This window comes from Mobula birostris, chromosome 12 (genome assembly GCF_030028105.1).
Source record: "Mobula birostris isolate sMobBir1 chromosome 12, sMobBir1.hap1, whole genome shotgun sequence".
NCBI lineage: Eukaryota > Metazoa > Chordata > Chondrichthyes > Myliobatiformes > Myliobatidae > Mobula > Mobula birostris.
Window position 1 is genome coordinate 46,803,305 of NC_092381.1, and position 19,394 is coordinate 46,822,698.

The 19,394-nt window shown below is 42.5% G+C and overlaps 1 protein-coding gene across 1 annotated transcript in view; it reads left to right on the plus strand.

Annotated features, from left to right (window-relative positions):
* LOC140205895 (ras-related protein Rab-3C-like) overlaps nt 1-19,394 on the plus strand; it is a 131,617-nt gene that overhangs the window by 103,168 nt on the left and 9,055 nt on the right. The window contains exons 3-4 of the mRNA XM_072273751.1: nt 1,127-1,245; nt 13,552-13,676. Coding sequence (XP_072129852.1) covers nt 1,127-1,245; nt 13,552-13,676 — 244 coding nt within the window. The remainder of the gene's footprint in view (nt 1-1,126; nt 1,246-13,551; nt 13,677-19,394) is intronic.

A 19,394-nucleotide genomic window follows, 5' to 3' on the forward strand; every position in this document is an offset into this window, starting at 1 on the left:
GGACAAGTTGGTGCTATTTTTTTCCAATAAATATTTAAGGAATTAGTTATTGAATAAATAAGCATTCCAATTCCAGCATCCACTGTAAGCAAGTTTGTATTTCCTTCTTGTCCACCCATGGGTTTCCTCTAGGTGCTCCAGTTTCCTCCCACAGTCCAAAGATGTACTGGTTAATGGGTTAATTGGTCATTGTACATTGTCCTGTGATTAGGCTAAGGTTAAATCAGTGGGTTGTTGGATGGCACAGCTCGAATGACCTGTTTCACTGTATCTTAAAATGTGGAGCCCAAGAGCTGGTTTTCATTTTCAATCATTTTGCTCCCACCACGTCCTGTTACTAAAGTAAGAGAGCAACACCTTTCCATTGCCATTCAATTATTTTCTCTGCTCACTTCTGTAACATTATTCTAAAGTTTCTAGGTTTCTTCCTTGGGAGCTTCAAAGCTCAAAGTAAAAATTTATTATCAGAGCACGTACATGTTACCACAGACAACCCTGAGATTCTCTTTTTGCATTTGTACTTCTACATATCACTGGAACAGTTTTTATTGGACCATTTAGGTTCATGATTTTAAGTATCACCTGAAATAGTAACATTTTCCCTGTCTATCTATTATACATTTTCCTTGTGTAAAGTGGAGGTTTAAATGGATTTTGACTGATGGTAATGCTAATCCTAAACAAATTTCAGCATGGTAACAATTCCCACCGCACCCCACCCCCCCAGCCCAGCAAGCCCACAGTGCTCAATTACACCCATGTGACGAATTAACCTACCAAGCTGTACGTCACCGGAACACCGGGAAGAAACCAACATAATTAGGGGGAAAACGTACAATCTCCGTGGCAGAACAGAACCCAGGTTGTTGACGTTGTAATGGTGTTACGCTAACCACCATGTTACTGTGCTATTCCCAATAATATTAAACTCAGACTTCTTATGGTTGCTCTCACTCAGAGCTGACTTTATTTCATTTCCTCCATGCTACATTTACCATTTCCAAATGAATGCAAGAATTAATCTTTATAGATACACTTTGTTTCATCAACAATTGCTTATGAGCAACTCAAAGTTTGTTTTCTCTTTGCCCCCTCTTCACGAGTAAACTAGAGTTTTGTTTTACAGGATACAGCTGGTCAAGAGCGATATAGAACCATTACTACTGCTTACTACAGAGGAGCCATGGGCTTCGTACTTATGTACGACATTGCTAATGAAGAATCCTTTAATGCAGTGCAGGACTGGTGAGCTGCATTTTTATTCTCTTATCATTTTATCAGTGTCCACGTTTTAAAAATGAGTCCCTTCATCCATCTATTCAACCTATTTTAATTGATCATTCCTGAAGGCAAAAAGTGCTAATTAATATAGTTGATGACTTAGTTGAAGACCAATATAAATGTTGTTCTTGAATTTTCTACCAGAAGAAGCAGCTCACATCCTTATCAAATGGTAAATGAAGTGATGAAAATACTGTCCAATTCTGACAGACAAGCTAGGAAGTTTTCTCTCAAATTAGTTTACGCAAATTGGAGTGAGAGTAGTTGCAATGCAGTTAGCTTCAGCGCATATGAGAAGAAAAAGGAAAATTATTCAGGACATCAATAATTTCTTCTCCATCTGAATGCAAGCAGATTTGAATGGAGTTGCTACTTTCATAGTTATAAGACAATAAGTTATAGGAGCAGAATTAGGCCATTTGGTCCATCGAGTCTGCCCCCCCATTTCATCATGGCTGATCTAATTTTCCTCACAGCCCCAAACTTCTACCTTCTTTCTTTATCCCCTCATGCCCTGACCACTCAAGAAGCTATCAACCTCTGCCTTAAAGACTTGGCCTCCACAACAAAGAATTCCACTCTCTGGCTAAACAAATTCCTCATCTCCACTCTAAAAGGACGTCCCCCTAACCGAGGCTGTGTCCTCTTGTTTTAGACTCTTCTACCATAGGAAATATCCTCTCCACATTCAGTCTATCAAGGCCTTTCAGTACATCAAATCACAAATCCTAAACCAGGGGTCCACAGACACCTTGCTTAATGGCATTAAAAAGGTTGAGAATTCCTGTCCTAAACTAATCCAATTTTATTTTCCCCACATTTCTCCCAGTTCCCTCCAGCTTCATTTACTCACCTACATACACACTATAGACCACTTACAATGGTCAATTCACTGACCATATTTTGGGATGTTGAAGTAAGCTGCAGCACACAAGCGAAACCTAAACAGTCACAGGAATATCTTGCAAACCCCATACAGACAGTGTTGATAGTCAGGAGTGAACCCAGGCTGCCAAGGGTGTGAGGCAGCAGCTGCTGTCCTTTAGAAGTAAATAACAATCAGACTAATGTTGTTGGGGAATTTGTAACAATCATTTCTTTTTCAAAGCTCAAAGTAAGTTTGTTATCAAAGTACATATACGTCACCATGTACGACTCTGAGATTCTGTTTCTTGCTGGCATTCACAGTAAATCAAGGAACAATCAATCTGAAAGACCACACCCAACAGGATGGACAAACAACCAATGAGCGAAAGACAATAAACTGTGCAAATGCAAAAAGAAAGAAAAAAATAAATTTTTAATAATTTAATAAATAAGCAATACATATGTATTCTTGATCAATGTATCAATTTCCCCCAGGATCAATAAAGTATGACTACTACTACTACTATGAATATAAGATGAAGGGTCATTGAAAGTGAGTCCATAGGCTGTGGGAGCATTTCAGTGATTGGGCAAGTGAAGTTATCCCCTCTGGTTCAAGACCCTGATGGTTGAAGGGTAGTAACTGTTCTTGAACCTGGTGGTGTGGGTTCTGAGGCTGAGTAAACAGCTTGAGGAATTTCTTGGTAGCTAGATCTCTCACTTGCTGGGTACATGCTCTCTCAGTTCTTGAGGCCACTCTGGATTTTGTCTCTTCTGTCTTACTGAACAACTCAAGGGAGTTGCTTTCTCTTAGAACCACATAGTTGGCTCTTTGAACTGTGGCTGCTGTGGTTCTGATGTGGAGATGTTGATTATTATTTCTTTTGTAAACAGTCTGCATTTAAAAGTCATATATATACAAAACAAAATTAATGGTATTTGCAACTTTGAGTATTCCTGGCATAATTGACTTAAATGTGATGGTATAATTTAGGACAGTAGAGGGCCAGTAATAAATCACAGGAAACATTTATCTTCAAACATGATCACACTATGAAATAATTAAAATTTTTAGGAAATGGTTTGTAAGTTCAAAGTATGTTTATTATCAAGGTACATATATGTCATCATATAGAATCCTGAGATTCATTTTCTCGTGAGCATACTCAATAAACCCATAAGACCATAAGGCATAGGAGCAGAAATAGGACATTTCGTCCATCGAGTCTGCTCCGCCATTCCATCATGGCTGATCACGGATCCCACTCAACCCACATACATGCCTTCTCGTCATAACCTTTGATGTTCTGACCAGTCAGGAAACTATCAACTTCCACTTTAAATATACCCACGGACTTGGCCTCCACCATAGTCTGTGGCAGAGCATACCACAAATTCACTACTCTCTGACTAAAAATATTCCTCCTTACCTAGAAGGTTCTAGAAGGTTGTCCCTCAGTTTTGAGCCTGAGTCCTCTGGTTCTGGATACACCCACCATAGGAAACATCCTCTCCACATCCACCTTATCTAGTCCTTTCAATATTTGGTGGGTTTCAATGAGATCCCCCCCAGCATTCTAATAAATTCCAGTGAGTACAGGCCCAAAGCTGCCAAACGCTCCTTACAGGAGATTAGTGTGCAAACTTAAAGCACATGGTATTGGGGGTAAGATATTGGTGTGGGTGGAGAATTGGTTAGCAGACAGGAAGCAAAGAGTGGGAATAAACGGGACCTTTTCAGAATGGCAGGCGGTGACTAGTGGGGTACCGCAAGGCTCGGTGCTGGGACCCCAGTTGTTTACAATATATATTAATGACTTGGATGAGGGAATTAAATGCAGCATCTCCAAGTTTGCGGATGACACGAAGCTGGGTGGCAGTGTTAGCTGTGAGGAGGGTGCTAAGAGGATGCAGGGTGACTTGGATAGGTTGGGTGAGTGGGCAAATTCATGGTAGATGCAATTTAATGTGGATAAATGTGAAGTTATCCACTTTGGTGGCAAAAATAGGAAAACAGATTATTATCTGAATGGTGGCAGATTAGGAAAAGGGGAGGTGCAACAAGACCTGGGTGTCATTATACACCAGTCATTGAAAGTGGGCATGCAGGTACAGCAGGCGGTGAAAAAGGCGAATGGTATGCTGGCATTTATAGCGAGAGGATTCGAGTACAGGAGCAGGGAGGTACTATTGCAGTTGTACAAGGCCTTGGTGAGACCACACCTGGAGTATTGTGTGCAGTTTTGGTCCCCTAATCTGAGGAAAGACATCCTTGCCATAGAGGGAGTACAAAGAAGGTTCACCAGATTGATTCCTGGGATGGCAGGACTTTCATATCAAGAAAGACTGGATGAACTGGCTTGTACTCGTTGGAATTTAGAAGATTGAGGGGGGATCTGATTGAAACGTATAAGATCCTAAAGGGATTGGACAGGCTAGATGCAGGAAGATTGTTCCCGATGTTGGGGAAGTCCAGAACGAGGGGCCACAGTTTGAGGATAGAGGGGAAGCCTTTTAGGACTGAGATTAGGAAAAACTTCTTCACACAGAGAGTGGTGAATCTGTGGAATTCTCTGCCACAGGAAACAGTTGAGGCCAGTTCATTGGCTATATTTAAGAGGGAGTTAGATATGGCCCTTGTGGCTACGGGGGTCAGGGGGTATGGAGGGAAGGCTGGGGCGGGGTTCTGAGTTGGATGATCAGCCATGATCATAATAAATGGCGGTGCAGGCTCGAAGGGCCGAATGGCCTACTCCTGCATCTATTTTCTATTTTCTATGTTTCTATGTTTCTATATGTCAACCCCTTCATTCCCGGAATCATCCTCGTGAACCTCCTCTGGACTCTTTCCAAAGACAACACATCCTTTCTGAGATATGGGGCCCAAAACTGTTGACAATACTCCTAGTGTGGCCTGTCTACTGTCTTATAAAGCTTCAGCATTATCTCCTTGTTTCTATATTCTATTCCCCTTGGAATAGATGCCAAAATTGCACTTGCCTTCTTTACCACAGACCTCACCTTCTAGGAGTCTTGCAGGAGCACTCCTAAATCCCCCTTCACCTCTGATGTTTGAATCTTCTCCCCTTGTAGATAATAGTCAGTACAGTTGTTCCTTTTACCAAAATGCATTGCCATACATTTCCCAACACTGTATTCCATCTGCCATATTTTTGCCCATTCTCCCAATTTGTCTGTCTTTCTGTAATTGTATTGTTTCCTCAGCACTACCTACCCCCCCACCTAACTTTGTAACATCTGCAAACTTTGCAACAAAGCCATCAATTCCATTATCCAAATCATTGACAAACAATGTGAAATGTAGTGGTCCCAATCCTGACCCCTGAGAAACACCACTAGTCACTGGCAGCCAACCAGAAAAGGCTCCCTTTATTCCCACTTGCAGCCTCCTGCCTGTCAGCTATTCCTCTATCCATGCCAGTATCTTTCCTGTAATGCCATAGGATTTTATCCTGTTAAGCAGCCTCATATGTGGCATCTTACCAAATGCCTTCTGAAAATCCAAGTAAATGACATCCACTGCCTGTCCTTAGTCCACCGTGCTTGTTACTTCCTCAAAGAACTCTTAACAGATTTGTCAGGCAAGATATCCCTTCACAGAAACCATACTGACTTTGATTTATGTTCTCGTTAGGCTCCAAATACCTTGAAACCCCATCCTTGATGATAGACTCCAACACTTTCCCAACCACTGAGTTTAGGCTAATTGGCCAATAATTTCCTTTCTTTTGCCTTCCTCCCTTTTGAAAGAGTGGAGTGAAATTTGCAATCTTCCATTCCTCTGAGACCATGCCAGAATCAAGTGATTCTTGAAAGATCATGACCAATGCATCCGTTATCTCTTCAGCAACCTCTCTCAGGACTTTGGGATGTAGTGCATCTGGACCAGGTGACTTAGCCATCTTAAGACCTTTGAATTTGCTTTTCCATTTTCCCTTTGTAATAGCAATGGCACTCACTCCAGCTCCCTGACACAAATGGATTTCTGGCACACTGCTAGTGTCTTCCACCATGAAGACCGATGCAAAGTACTCTTTAAGTTCATCTGCCATTTCCTTGTCCCCCATTACTACCTTACCAGCCTAATTTTCCAATGGTCCAATATCAACTCTCACCTCCCTTTTAGTATCCTGCTTTATTGGCTAGTTTGCCCTCATATTTCATCTTTTCCCTTCTTGTAGCATTTTTAGTTGCCTTTTGTTGGATTTTAAAAGCTTCACAATCATCCAACTTCCCACTCACTTTTGCTACTTTATATGCCCTTTTGTTGGCTTTTATGCAGTCCTTAACTTCCCTTGTCAGCCACGGTTGCCTACTCTTGCCATTTGAGAACAACTTCTGTGGGACATATCTATCCTGCACCTTCTGAACTATTCCCAGAAACTTCAGTCATCTGCTGTCATCCCTGCCAGTATCCTCCTCCGATCCACCTGGGCAAGCTCCTCTGTCATGCCTCTGTAATTCCCTGTATTCCATTGCAATACTGATACACGTGACTTATGCAGTATGAATTCAATAGTATTATGATCACTGCCCCTTCATGGTCCCTTTACGTTAAACTCCCTAATAAGATCTGGGTTATCACACAACACCCAATCTAAGATGGCCTTTCCCCAAGTCGGCTCAGCACAAGCTGCTCTAAAAGCACAAGCATCTCATAGGCATTCAATGAATTCCCTCTCTTGCGATCTGACACCAACCTGATTTTCCCAATCACCTTGGATATTGAAGTACCCTATTACAATTGTGTCATTACCCTTAATACATGCCTTTTCCAGCTCCCTTCGCAATCTCAATCCCATATCCTGCCTACTATTTGAAGGCCTATATATGATTCCCATAATGGTTTTTTTTACCCTTGCAGTTTCTTAACCCCATCCACAAAGGTTCAACACCTCTTTCTAAAGATATAATTCCATCTCTTACCAACAGAGCCACACCACCGCCTATGCCTTCCTGCCTGTCCTTTCGATATAAAGCGTATCCTTCAATGTTAAGCGCCCAACTATGGCTGTCTACAGATTAATAATCATAACAGAAGTGAAAGATTCTCCAACTTGGGTGTTCAACCAGAGTGCAGAAGACAACAAACTGCAAATACAAAAAGAAAGAAAATAATAATAATAAATAAGCAATAAATATCAAGAACATGAGATGAAGAGTCCTTGAAAGCGAGTCCATTGGTTGTGGGAATCTTTCCATGATGAGGCAAGTGAAGTTGAGTGAAGTTATCCCCATTGGTTCAAGAGCCTGATGGTTGAGGGGAAGTAACTGTTCCTGAACCTGGTGGTGTGAGTCCTGAGGCTCCTGTACCTTCTTGATGGCAGCAGTGAGAAGAGAGCATGTCCTTGGTGGTGAGGGTTCCTGATGATGGATGCTGCTTGGACAGTGTTGCATGTAGATGTGCTCAATGGTAGTGAGGGCTTTACCCATTATGGACTGGGCCATATCCACTGCTTCCTGTAGGATTTTCTGTACTAAGTTGTGAAACAATCAGTCAAAATACTCTCCACTGCACACGTATAAAGTTTGTTAAAGTTTTAGATGTCATGCCAAATCTCCGCAAATTCGTAGAGGTGCTACTATGCTTTCTTTGTAGTTGCACTTTCCTACTGGGCCCTGGACAGGTCCTTCGAAATAATAACACCAAGGAATTTAAGGTTGCTGACCCTCTCAATCTCAGATCCTCTGATGTTCCAGGGTTGAGTGAAGAGCCAATGAGATGGCATCTGCTGTGGACCTGTTGCTCCGGTAGACAAATTCGAGCGGATCTAAGTCGCTTCTCAAGCAGGAGTTAATATGTTTTGTCACCAACCTCTCAAAACACTTCATCACAGTGGATCTAAGTGCTGCTGGGTGATAGTCATTGAGACAATTCACCATGCTCTTCTTGGGCACTGGTATAATTGAAGCCTGCTCGAAGCAAATGGGTTCCTCAGACTACTGAAGCAAGAGTCAAAGATCTTAGTAAACACTCCAGCCAGTGACCACCACTGGTCTTTTGCACTTGGCCAGGTACCCCATCAGGGCCAAGTGCTTTTTGTGAGTTCACCCTCCTGCAGTTTGCTCGCATGTCAGTCTCAGAGACTGAAATCATACGATCATCAGGGGATGTGGGAGTTTGTGGTGATTCCTCCATGTTTTGATGGTCAAATTGAGCATAGAAGTCTCATTTGGAAACAAAGCCGGTCTGTCACCTTTGCTTGTTCCAATCCTGATTTACTTCCCTCGGACAGTGGTTAATTAAAATGCAGACTCATTAGAATAAGGCCAGGCAGCATCTCTAGGAAGAGGTGCAGTCAATGTTTCAGGCCGGGACCCTTCGTCAGGACTAACTGAAGGAAGAGTGAGTAAGGGATTTGAAAGTTGGAGGGGGAGGGGGAGATCCAAAATGATAGAAGAAGACAGGAGGGGGAGGGATGGAGCCAAGAGCTGGACAGGTGATAGGCAAAAGGGATACGAGAGGATCATGGGGCAGGAGGTCTGGGAAGACAGACAAGGGGGGGAGACCCAGAGGATGGGCAAGGGGTATATTCAGAGGGACAGAGGGAGAAAAAGGAGAATGAGAGAAAGAATGTGTGTATAAAAATAAGTAACAGATGGGGTACGAGGGGGAGGTGGGGCATTAGCGGAAGTTAGAGAAGTCGATGTTCATGCCATCAGGTTGGAGGCTACCCAGACGGAATATAAGGTGTTGTTCCTCCAACCTGAGTGTGGTTTCATCTTTACAGTAGGGGAGGCCGTGGATAGACATGTCAGAATGGGAATGGGATGTGGAATTAAAATGTGTGGCCACTGGGAGATCCTGCTTTCTCTGGCGGACAGAGCGTAGATGTTCAGCAAAGCGGTCTCCCAGTCTGCGTCGGGTCTCGCCAATATATAAAAGGCCACATCGGGAGCACCGGATGCAGTATATCACCCCAGCCGACTCACAGGTGAAGTGTTGCCTCACCTGGAAGGACTGTTTGGGGCCCTGAATGGTGGTAAGGGAGGAAGTGTAAGGGCATGTGTAGCACTTGTTCCGCTTACACGGATAAGTGCCAGGAGGGAGATCAGTGGGGAGGGATGGGGGGGACGAATGGACAAGGGAGTTGCGTAGGGAGCGATCCCTGCGGAATGCAGAGAGAGGCGGGGAGGGAAAGATGTGCTTAGTGGTGGGATCCCGTTGGAGGTGGTGGAAGTTACGGAGAATAATATGTTGGACCCGGAGGCTGGTGGGGTGGTAGGTGAGGACCAGGGGAACCCTATTCCTAGTGGGGTGGCGGGAGGATGGAGTGAGAGCAGATGTACGTGAAATGGGGGAGATGCGTTTAAGAGCAGAGTTGATAGTGGAGGAAGGGAAGCCCCTTTCTTTAAAAAAGGAAGACATCTCCCTCGTCCTAGAATGAAAAGCCTCATCCTGAGAGCAGATGCGGCGGAGACGGAGGAATTGCGAGAAGGGGATGGCGTTTTTGCAAGAGACAGGGTGAGAAGAGGAATAGCCCAGATAACTGTGAGAGTCAGTAGGCTTATAGTAGACATCAGTGGATAAGCTGTCTCCAGAGACATAGACAGAAAGATCTAGAAAGGGGAGGGAGGTGTCGGAAATGGACCAGGTAAATTTGAGGGCAGGGTGAAAGTTGGAGGCAAAGTTAATAAAGTCAACGAGTTCTGCATGCGTGCAGGTGGCAGCGCCAATGCAGTCGTCGATGTAGCGAAGGAAAAGTGGGGGACAGATACCAGAATAGGCACCGGACATAGATTGTTCCACAAAGCCAACAAAAAGGCAGGCATAGCTAGGACCCATACGGGTGCCCATAGCTACACCTTTAGTTTGGAGGAAGTGGGAGGAGCCAAAGGAGAAATTATTAAGAGTAAGGACTAATTCCGCTAGACGGAGCAGAGTGGTGGTAGAGGGTAACTGATTAGGTCTGGAATCCAAAAAGAAGCGTAGAGCTTTGAGACCTTCCTGATGGGGGATGGAAGTATATAGGGACTGGACATCCATGGTGAAAATAAAGCGGTGGGGGCCAGGGAACTTAAAATCATCGAAAAGTTTAAGAGCATGAGAAGTGTTAACCTCCAACGGGATCCCACCACTAAGCACACCTTTCCCTCCCCCCTCCCCCACATTCCGCAGGGATCGCTCCCTACACAACTCCCTTGTCCATTCATCCCCCCCATCCCTCCCCACTGATCTCCCTCCTGGCACTTATCCGTGTAAGTGGAACAAGTGCTACACATGCCCTTACACTTCCTCCCTTACCACCATTCAGGGCCCCAAACAGTCCTTCCAGGTGAGGCAACACTTCACCTGTGAGTCGGCTGGGGTGATATACTGTGTCCGGTGCTCCCGATGTGGCCTTTTATATATTGGCGAGACCCGACGCAGACTGGGAGACCGCTTTGCTGAATATCTACACTCTGTCCGCCAGAGAAAGCAGGATCTCCCAGTGGCCACACATTTTAATTCCACATCCCATTCCCATTCTGACATGTCTATCCATGGCCTCCTCTACTGTAAAGATGAAGCCACACTCAGGTTGGAGGAACAACACCTTATATTCCGTCTGGGTAGCCTCCAACCTGATGGCATGAACATTGACTTCTCTAACTTCCGCTAATGCCCCACCTCCCCCTCGTACCCCATCTGTTACTTATTTTTATACACACATTCTTTCTCTCACTCTCCTTTTTTCCCTCTGTCCCTCTGAATATACCCCTTGCCCATCCTCTGGGTCCCCCCCCCCGTCTTTCTTCCCAGACTTCCTGTCCCATGATCCTCTCGTATCCCCTTTGCCTATCACCTGTCCAGCTCTTGGCTCTATCCCTCCCCCTCCTGTCTTCTCCTATCATTTTGGATCTCCCCCTCCCCCTCCAACTTTCAAATCCCTTACTCACTCTTCCTTCAGTTAGTCCTGACGAAGGGTCTCGGCCTGAAACATCGACTGCACCTCTTCCTAGAGATGCTGCCTGGCCTGCTGCGTTCACCAGCAACTTTTATGTGTGTTGCTTGAATTTCTAGCATCTGCAGAATTCCTGTTGTTTGACTCATTAGAATGCCTGCCACCACTTAACAAAATGACTGGACAGGAAAAATCAGAAAGTCTAGGATTTCAGCAAACTAGAAGACCCCAAATGATCTGTATCTATCTGTATGGATTAAAAAAGACTCAAGATTATAGCAAATTCCTTCATCGGGTAGTCCCTTGATTGTGGAATTTTTAAAAATCTGGGTCTTTTAAGGCTAGTATTTATTGTCCATCTTTAATTGACCCTTGAGAAGATGGTGCAGAGCCTTTTGCAACTGAATACTTTGCTGGGTGATTTCAGGGTTTGTCATTACTGTATCATCTGTAATAGGTATGTGTTCACCACATAATACAAATTACTCACAGTTGTTTCTGCACTTTGGCATAACTCAGACGTTCCCAGCCTTTTTTTATGCCATAGACCAATACCATTAAGCAAGGGTCCGTGGACCCAGGTTGGGAATGCCTGGCATAACTAATGTGAGATGTTTTCTGCTGGTACAAGACAAGCAGAACCATCTTCTCACAAAAACTGAAAAGAATCATTCATTAAAAATGTTGTAATTGTATTTAAAAAGTATTTCATAATATAATTTACTGACCAAATTGATTATTTTTATTATTGTCACATGTTCCAAGATACAATGAAAAAGTTTTCTTGTATGCTGTTCATATAGATCAGAACATTACACTGTGCATTGAGACAGAACAAAATAAACCAATAACAATGCAGAATAGTGTAACAGCTACAGAGAAAGTGCAGTGCAGGTAAACAATAAAGTGCAAGATCATAACAAGGTAGATTGTGAGGTCAATAGTCCAACTTACTGAACTTGGGAATTAAACTTTAACTTGTCTTCAGCTACATTGTGATAACTATTTTTATTTGTATTCAAATATGAAGCAAAAAGCAATATAAGATATTAAATATCTAGCTAAAAATATTTGTGCCAGAATGTATAGTAGTAAGATTATCAAACACTATGTTAGATTATGAACCACCGAATGATTGTAGAGAAATATCTTAAGATATTTGCAACACAAATACAAATAAAAAGGAATTATGATTGAGCCATGAAGCATTTTTATCTTTAAATAGATCTTCCTTATTAGATTTTAAGAGCCCTCTTATATATGAACAATAATATATAGTTTTGCACATTTTATTACATTATTTTAATTTCTAATTGACCTAAATTAGTATGTCAAAATAAAACATATGTTAAATACCCTGGAGTGAATTGCCTGTGGGATTGTACTCAAGCTGTATTGACTTATTAATGTGAACTCCCTACACACTGTTGCACCTCTGAAAGAAGAGTGGAAATTGGAGCATTGAACTTCATGAGACAAAAATACAAAAGTGGCAACATAAAGAATACAATATATTGAAAGAAATATAATAGCGCCTTTTTAATAAAACATATTTAGAAAGAGAGCTTTCTTAGTAGTTAAAATTTTTCTGATCTTTTCTTGCATGCAGAGTGCTTTAGTTTGGTCAGTTTGTTAAGCTTAACTGAGCTTAAGCTGATTTGATAAGAAATCTGAGCCAGAGGGAGGGCAATGGTGATACAGTAAGCAAAGTTCAGAGACTTGTAGGCTAAAGCTGGGGGTCAAAGGTAGTTGATAGATGCTCCTGGAAGGGAGGTGAAGTGGTTCTTCAAAACTGAGTTTGATGAGGAAGATGCCATGACCTCCAGTTTCCTGTTGGCTCAGGTACCGGGAGTCTGTCCTTTATTGGCCATCTTATCAGTGACAGAGTGGCAGGCCTGGCTGGAAATGATAACCAAATTGTAGCGTAAACATGTCAATGAAGAACGTAATTTGGGCTCCTGAACCTGTTCTGGTATGCTCTGAAACAATAGATGACCTGTAACTTAACTATTTACCTTGTTCCTATTTAGACCATATACATTCAGACTGTGGCCTCTTCTTGATAACAAATTGAATAAAATAATCTCAAAATTGTTCGCTGACCATCAATTTGTAGATCCTGTCTTACTACTTGTTCACTTAATTATCAAAACTTGACAAAACATAAAACAAGGCCAATTGAATGATATATTCACTAATCATTGAAAGAATAATTTCTATTGACTTCCAGTATATTCCAATATCTATTAATTTTCTCCTTGACCTTTCCCGTTCTCTGTGCTTCAATATTATCCATTTCCCCTTATTATCTCCAGTGTAGTCTCTTTTCACTGTGTTTCTCTCCTCAAGTTGCTCGTAAATCAATGTTGCATTTCTCTAATGTCAAATTTACAAATGTGCCAAAAATATTACATCAGATGCTGTAATATATTTCATACACATGTTCTTGGAGAATACGCCTGCAGATCTCTGCTAATTTCCATTGCTTTTGAAACAGGGCAACCCAAATCAAAACGTACTCATGGGATAATGCACAAGTCATCCTTGTTGGAAATAAATGTGACATGGCAGATGAGCGTGTAATTCCTGCTGAAAAAGGGAAACATCTGGCTGAGCAGCTGGGTAGGTGATTGGTTTTTCATAATAGTAATTATATATCATTCAATAGTTAATAATTTGAACCCTTTATATTCACTTTTTGGACCTGGGCATTACCTGCAAGGCAAGCATTTATTGCCTGTCCCTATCTGCTCTTGAAAAGGTGATGGAAGCCATCATCTTCAGCTGCTGCTCATTTCTCTGAAGGTCCTCCAATGGTGCTGTTAGACAGGAAGCTATGGGATTTATATACAGCAATCATGAAATACTAGTGATGAATTTCCAAGTTGAGCTGGTGCATGATTTGAGGAATATTCATTCTTTCTAATCCTAAATCCTCCATGGTTTATAGTGATGTAGTTTTGAATGTTTGGTAAGAAAACTTGGCATTTTATTAATGTCTTAAATTTCAACTTAGTTGTATTAATCATAAGTACACATTAATATGAATAAACAATAAATTATTTTGTTTTATACTTGGTTCTGCAGACTAGAAATTGAGCTCTTTACTTCTGGGTTCTGAATTCAAATCTAGCTTGATTTGAAGACAAACAAGGAAAAATCTGCAGATAACAGGAATTCTGCAGATGCTGGAAATTCAAGCAACACACATCAACGTTGCTAGTGAACGCAGCAAGCCAGGCAGCATCTCTAGGAAGAGGTACAGTCGATGTTTCAGGCCGAGACCCTTCGTCAGGACTCCAAAATCTGCAGATGCTGGAACTCCGAGCAACACACACAAAATGCTGGAGGAACTGAGTAGGCCAGGCAGCATCTATGGAAAAAAAGTACAGTTGACATTTTGGGCCAAAACCCTTTGGCAGGACTGGAGAGAAAAAAAAACTGAGGAGTAGATTTAAAGAGTGCAGGGGGTGGGGAGGGGAGAGAAGGCATTATTGCCTCACCTGTGATACCATTCAAGACCCTAAACAGTTCTTCCAGGTGAGGTGACACTTCACCTGTGAGTCTGTTGGGGTCATATACTGTGTTTGGCCATATACTGTGTCCTTCTCCATATTGGTGAGACCCAACATAGGTTGGGAGACCACTTCGCAAAGCATCTACGCTTCAGCTGCCAGACCAAGTGGAATCTCCCAGTGGCCACCCATTTTAATTTCACTTCCTATTCCCATATGTCCATCCATGGCCTCCTTCACTGTCATGATGAGGCCACACTTAGGTTCAAGGAACAACACCTTATATTCCGTTTGGGTTGCCTCCAACCTGATGGCGTGAACATCGATTTCTCAAATTTCCCATAATGTCCCCCCACTTCACCATTTCCCATCCCCTTTTCCCTCCCTCACCTTAGCTCCTTTTCAACATATTGCCTCCCTTGGTGCTCATTCACCCATTTTCTTCCTTCCATGGCCTTCTGTCTCTTTCACCTATCAACCTCCTGTGTCAGGACATTGGAGCAGGGACCCAATGCTGTGCACACAGTGATATTAATTGAGTAACAAATTCCAAGGTACAAGCAAAGTCAGCATCAAAGTTCAGGCAGAGATCAAAACATACAGAGAAATCCAAAAACCAGAATCAGGAAACAGGCAGAGTCGATATTCAGAAGGACAGAGTACAGAGACAAATGCTAGAAAGGCTCAAGAAAATTTACTGGCACAATCTGGCAACAGAAGTGAAAACACAGGACTGAAATACACTGAGCAATAAACAGAGGCAGATGATAGGTGGAGCACAATGAGACACAGGTGGCAGTAATACAGTTAATAATGAGCAGATAAGAGACAGAGTACTCAGTAATACAGGGGCTGGCCTGAACCCTCTATGTCCCCCTAAGTGCAGACCCTGGAGCCCTCCGTGCCATGTGGCTGCCTCCCACGTGGAGCCGCGTGGCCACCTCGGAGGCCCTCAACCCGTGCCCACCTGGGCCTCGCCCCATCCGCCAGTGGACGCGGTGCGGCGGCGCCTTTCCCCTGCATGGCCGTCACTGCAGTTAAGCAGAAGGAATAGATGATATAATTGATGATCCATTTACATTAGCAGAAATGGTGAGAGCAATTAAGAGATTGAGACCAACCTCCCCAGGGAAGGATCTGATATGCTCCGTGATGCTAAAAAATCTAGGAGGAGGAGCGCTCTTGAAGTTGCTGCATTTTTATAACAGAGTGTGGGAGGAGGGAAGATTACCAAGTGCATGGAAAGAAGCAGTAGTAATTCCAATAAGGAAGCCTGGCAAGGATCTGTCAAAACCCACTAGCTACAGACCAATTGCATTAACATCAAGTATATGTAAGATAATGGAAAGGATGATAACAGAAAGGTTATCATATGAGCTTGAGAAAAGGGGAATGCTGGCAAGTTATCAGAGTGGTTTTAGAAAGGAAAGGAATTCCATGGACTCAGTGATAATGGTAGAGACTGAAATAAGGAAGGCCCAGGCAAATAAAGAGTCAGTAGTGGCAGTGTTCTTTGACATTGAAAAAGCCTATGATATGATGTGGAAGGAAGGATTATTAATTAAACTGCACAAGATGGGGGTTGGTGGGAGAGTTTTTAATTGGATTAAAGATTTTTTGTTTGGTAGAAAATTTCAAGTTCGGATTGGATCAGAATTATCAAAACAGTACATAGTGGAAAATGGCACACCTCAAGGTAGTGTGATTAGCCCATTACTTTTCATCATCATGATCAATGATGTCTTCACAAAGGTACCAGTGGATATAGGTAGGTCACTGTTTGCAGATGATGGGGCCTTGTGGAAAAGAGGCAGGAACATGGACCATATAATCAGGAAACTACAAGAAGCAATTGATGAAGTGGTGGAGTGGGGTTATGATTGGGGATGTAGATTTTCAGTAGATAAAACTCAAACTGTTTTTTTTTTAACCAGGAAAAGGGTTGAGGTAGGGAAGAAGTTAAGGATGTATGGGGTTGAATTAGAAAGGGTTACATCATTTAAATTTCTGGGAGTTATATTTGATTCACGATTAACATGGGCAGACCATATCAGGAAAGTTGAGGAGAAATGTAAAAAAGTAATAAATGTGATGAGATGTTTGACTGGTAGGGAATGGGGAGCAAGTTGTTCAGCTTTGAAGAGAATGTATGTGGCTTTAGTGAGATCTGTATTGGATATATGAAAATTTAGTATATGGATCAGCAGCTAGGTCTCTTATAAGGAAACTGGATGTGATTCAGGCTCAGGCCTTGAGAGTGTGCAGTGGGGCTTTTAAAACGTCACCAGTGTCAGCCCTACAGGTAGAAATGGGAATAATGCCTTTGGAACTAAGAAGGATGCAACTGATGGCAAACTACTGGGCTAACTTGCAGGGGCACAATGATTCTCACCCTACTAAAGGAGTGTTGCAGGAGTGCTGGGAAAATGGGAGGTTTCAGAGGGATACCTTTAGTCGGGTAGGGAATGATATCGCGAAAGAATGTGGAGTGTTTGATCTGAGGATAAGTCCTTCAGTAGTTTATCCGGTTGTAGCTCCATGGAAGCTTGTATGGCCTGACATAGACTGGCATTTGTTAGAGGTAAAAAGGAAAGAAAGATATAAAACAGATTTGGTAAATGCATTTAACTGTCATGTGATGGAAAAGTATAGTGATTATACTCACATTTATACGGATGGTGCGAAGGAACCTGAAACAGGAGTGACAGGGTTTGGGGTGGTAATACCAGCAAAAGAAATTGGAATCAGCAGAAGAACATCTAATAAATTAGGGGTGTTTACAGTGGAGATGCTGGCAGTGTTGGTTGCATTGCAATGGGTGCAGAAAGCCGGACAAGCCAAAGCATTGATATGTTCAGATTCATCCTCAGTTCTAGCAAGTTTAAGGTCTTTTCACACAAACAGTCGGCAAGATGTACTTTATGAAGTCCTTCAGGTAGTTACAAGAATTGCAAATCAGGGAGGTCAGGTAAAATTTCTATGGGTTCCAGCACATGTAGGGGTGAAGGGGAATGAGAGGGTGGATGAGTTGGCAAAGAGGGCGTTAAAGAAAGAAAATGTGGAAATGCACATTAGTATCAGTAAAGCAGAGGTTAAGTGTGTAATCTGGGAAAATATCAACCGAATGTGGCAAGAAAGATGGGACAGGGAGGGGAAAGGGAGGCATTTATATCAAATACAAAAGAGTGTTGCAGTTACTAGGGTAGGTAATGGAAACAGAAGAGAGGAAATTGTGTGGACTAGGTTAAGGCTGGGGCATTGTGCAGTAAACAAAACATTGAAAATGATAGGGAAATACCAGACAGGATTGTGTGAGTAATGTCAGGAAGAGGAGTCAGTAGAACATGTAGTTTTGTCTTTCAGGAAGTATGGGATACAGAGAGAGATGATGAGAAATAAATTAAGGGAGTTGGGGATGCAGGAATGCACATTAAAAGGGTTGCTGGGCATGGGTGAGAGAGCACAAGTCCAGGTATTTTTAGCGTTTTTAAGGGGTACAGGGGTTTTTTTATAGGATATGACGAATAAACAGGAATAGGATACTAGGATAGTCAAAGATGGGAGGGTGAAGTGTAGGTTTGTATATATGTGTGTGTGTCTGTGTGTGCACGCACGCGATTGGGTGAAGGGATTTAGAATGTATGTCTAGTGCACATTCTGGAGCAGAGGGTGGCGGTAATGAACCATTAATCTGGATGCCAACCGCCTTAAAACAAGATACAGACAGACAGAATACAGGGGCTGGAGTAGAGCGGGGAGTGGAGACAGGAGACAGGAGCACATGGCAATACAAAACCACAGACTGACAGTTAGGGGGAAGCACACAAAAAGACAGAGTTCAACCAAAGCTCTTTACTTCATCCCTCCTCCTCCAGATTTCACCTATCACCTGGAATTTCTCTCTCCCATTCTCCCCACCTTTTAAATCTACTCCTCAGCTTTTTTCCCTCCAGTCCTGCTGAAGGGTCTCGGCCCAAAACGTCGACTGTACTTTTCCCGATAGATGCTGCCTGGCTTGCTGAGTTCTTCCAGCATTTTGTTGTGTTGATTTGAAGGCATGAAGTTTGGTCTCCAGTGACCCAGAGGATTGAAGGTGAAGTTGTAACTATGAAGGGAAGTCACAGAAATGGGGTGATGTGAGGAAGAAATATTACACTCATTATTTGAGATATTATTTGAAGATGGTTGTACACTTTCTAAGCAAGTATAGAATTCACCATGAATACATGTATCAAAGTTGAAAATACTTCATTCTTTGATGAGCACAAATATTCAGGAATTATGTTCATAGTTGTGGCACCTAAAGAAAAAAATCAAATGAAGATAAATTGGAACTATGATTTTGTAGTCCAAAAGGCCTCTGTCATTAGATTTCTGAATGGTCCATGAACATGACCTCTCTCTTCCTTTCACACTATTTATTTGTATTGTAATTTATAGCAATTTGTTATGCCTGCACTGCACTACTACCACAAAACAACAAATTTCATGACTTACGATTCTCATTTTGACATCTCCTGGTCCATGTTAGTGACAGCTATTTTGCAAGTAGTTAGTACTGATTTCAGTTGCACCCTGCTAAGAGGAATTTAAAGAATTTTTTGTGCAAACAGGTATATGGAGGAATTTAAGGTGGGGGGGTTATATGGGAGGCAGGGTTTGAGGGTCGGCACAACATTGTGGGCCGAAGGGCCTGTACTGAGCCGTACTGTTCTATGTTATAAATGAAAATGAGGCTGAAATGGTGCAGTGCAAAGGACTTACAGAACTGTGAAATTATTTATTCTCATAAACCTAACAAACACAAATATCAATTTTGTGCAAC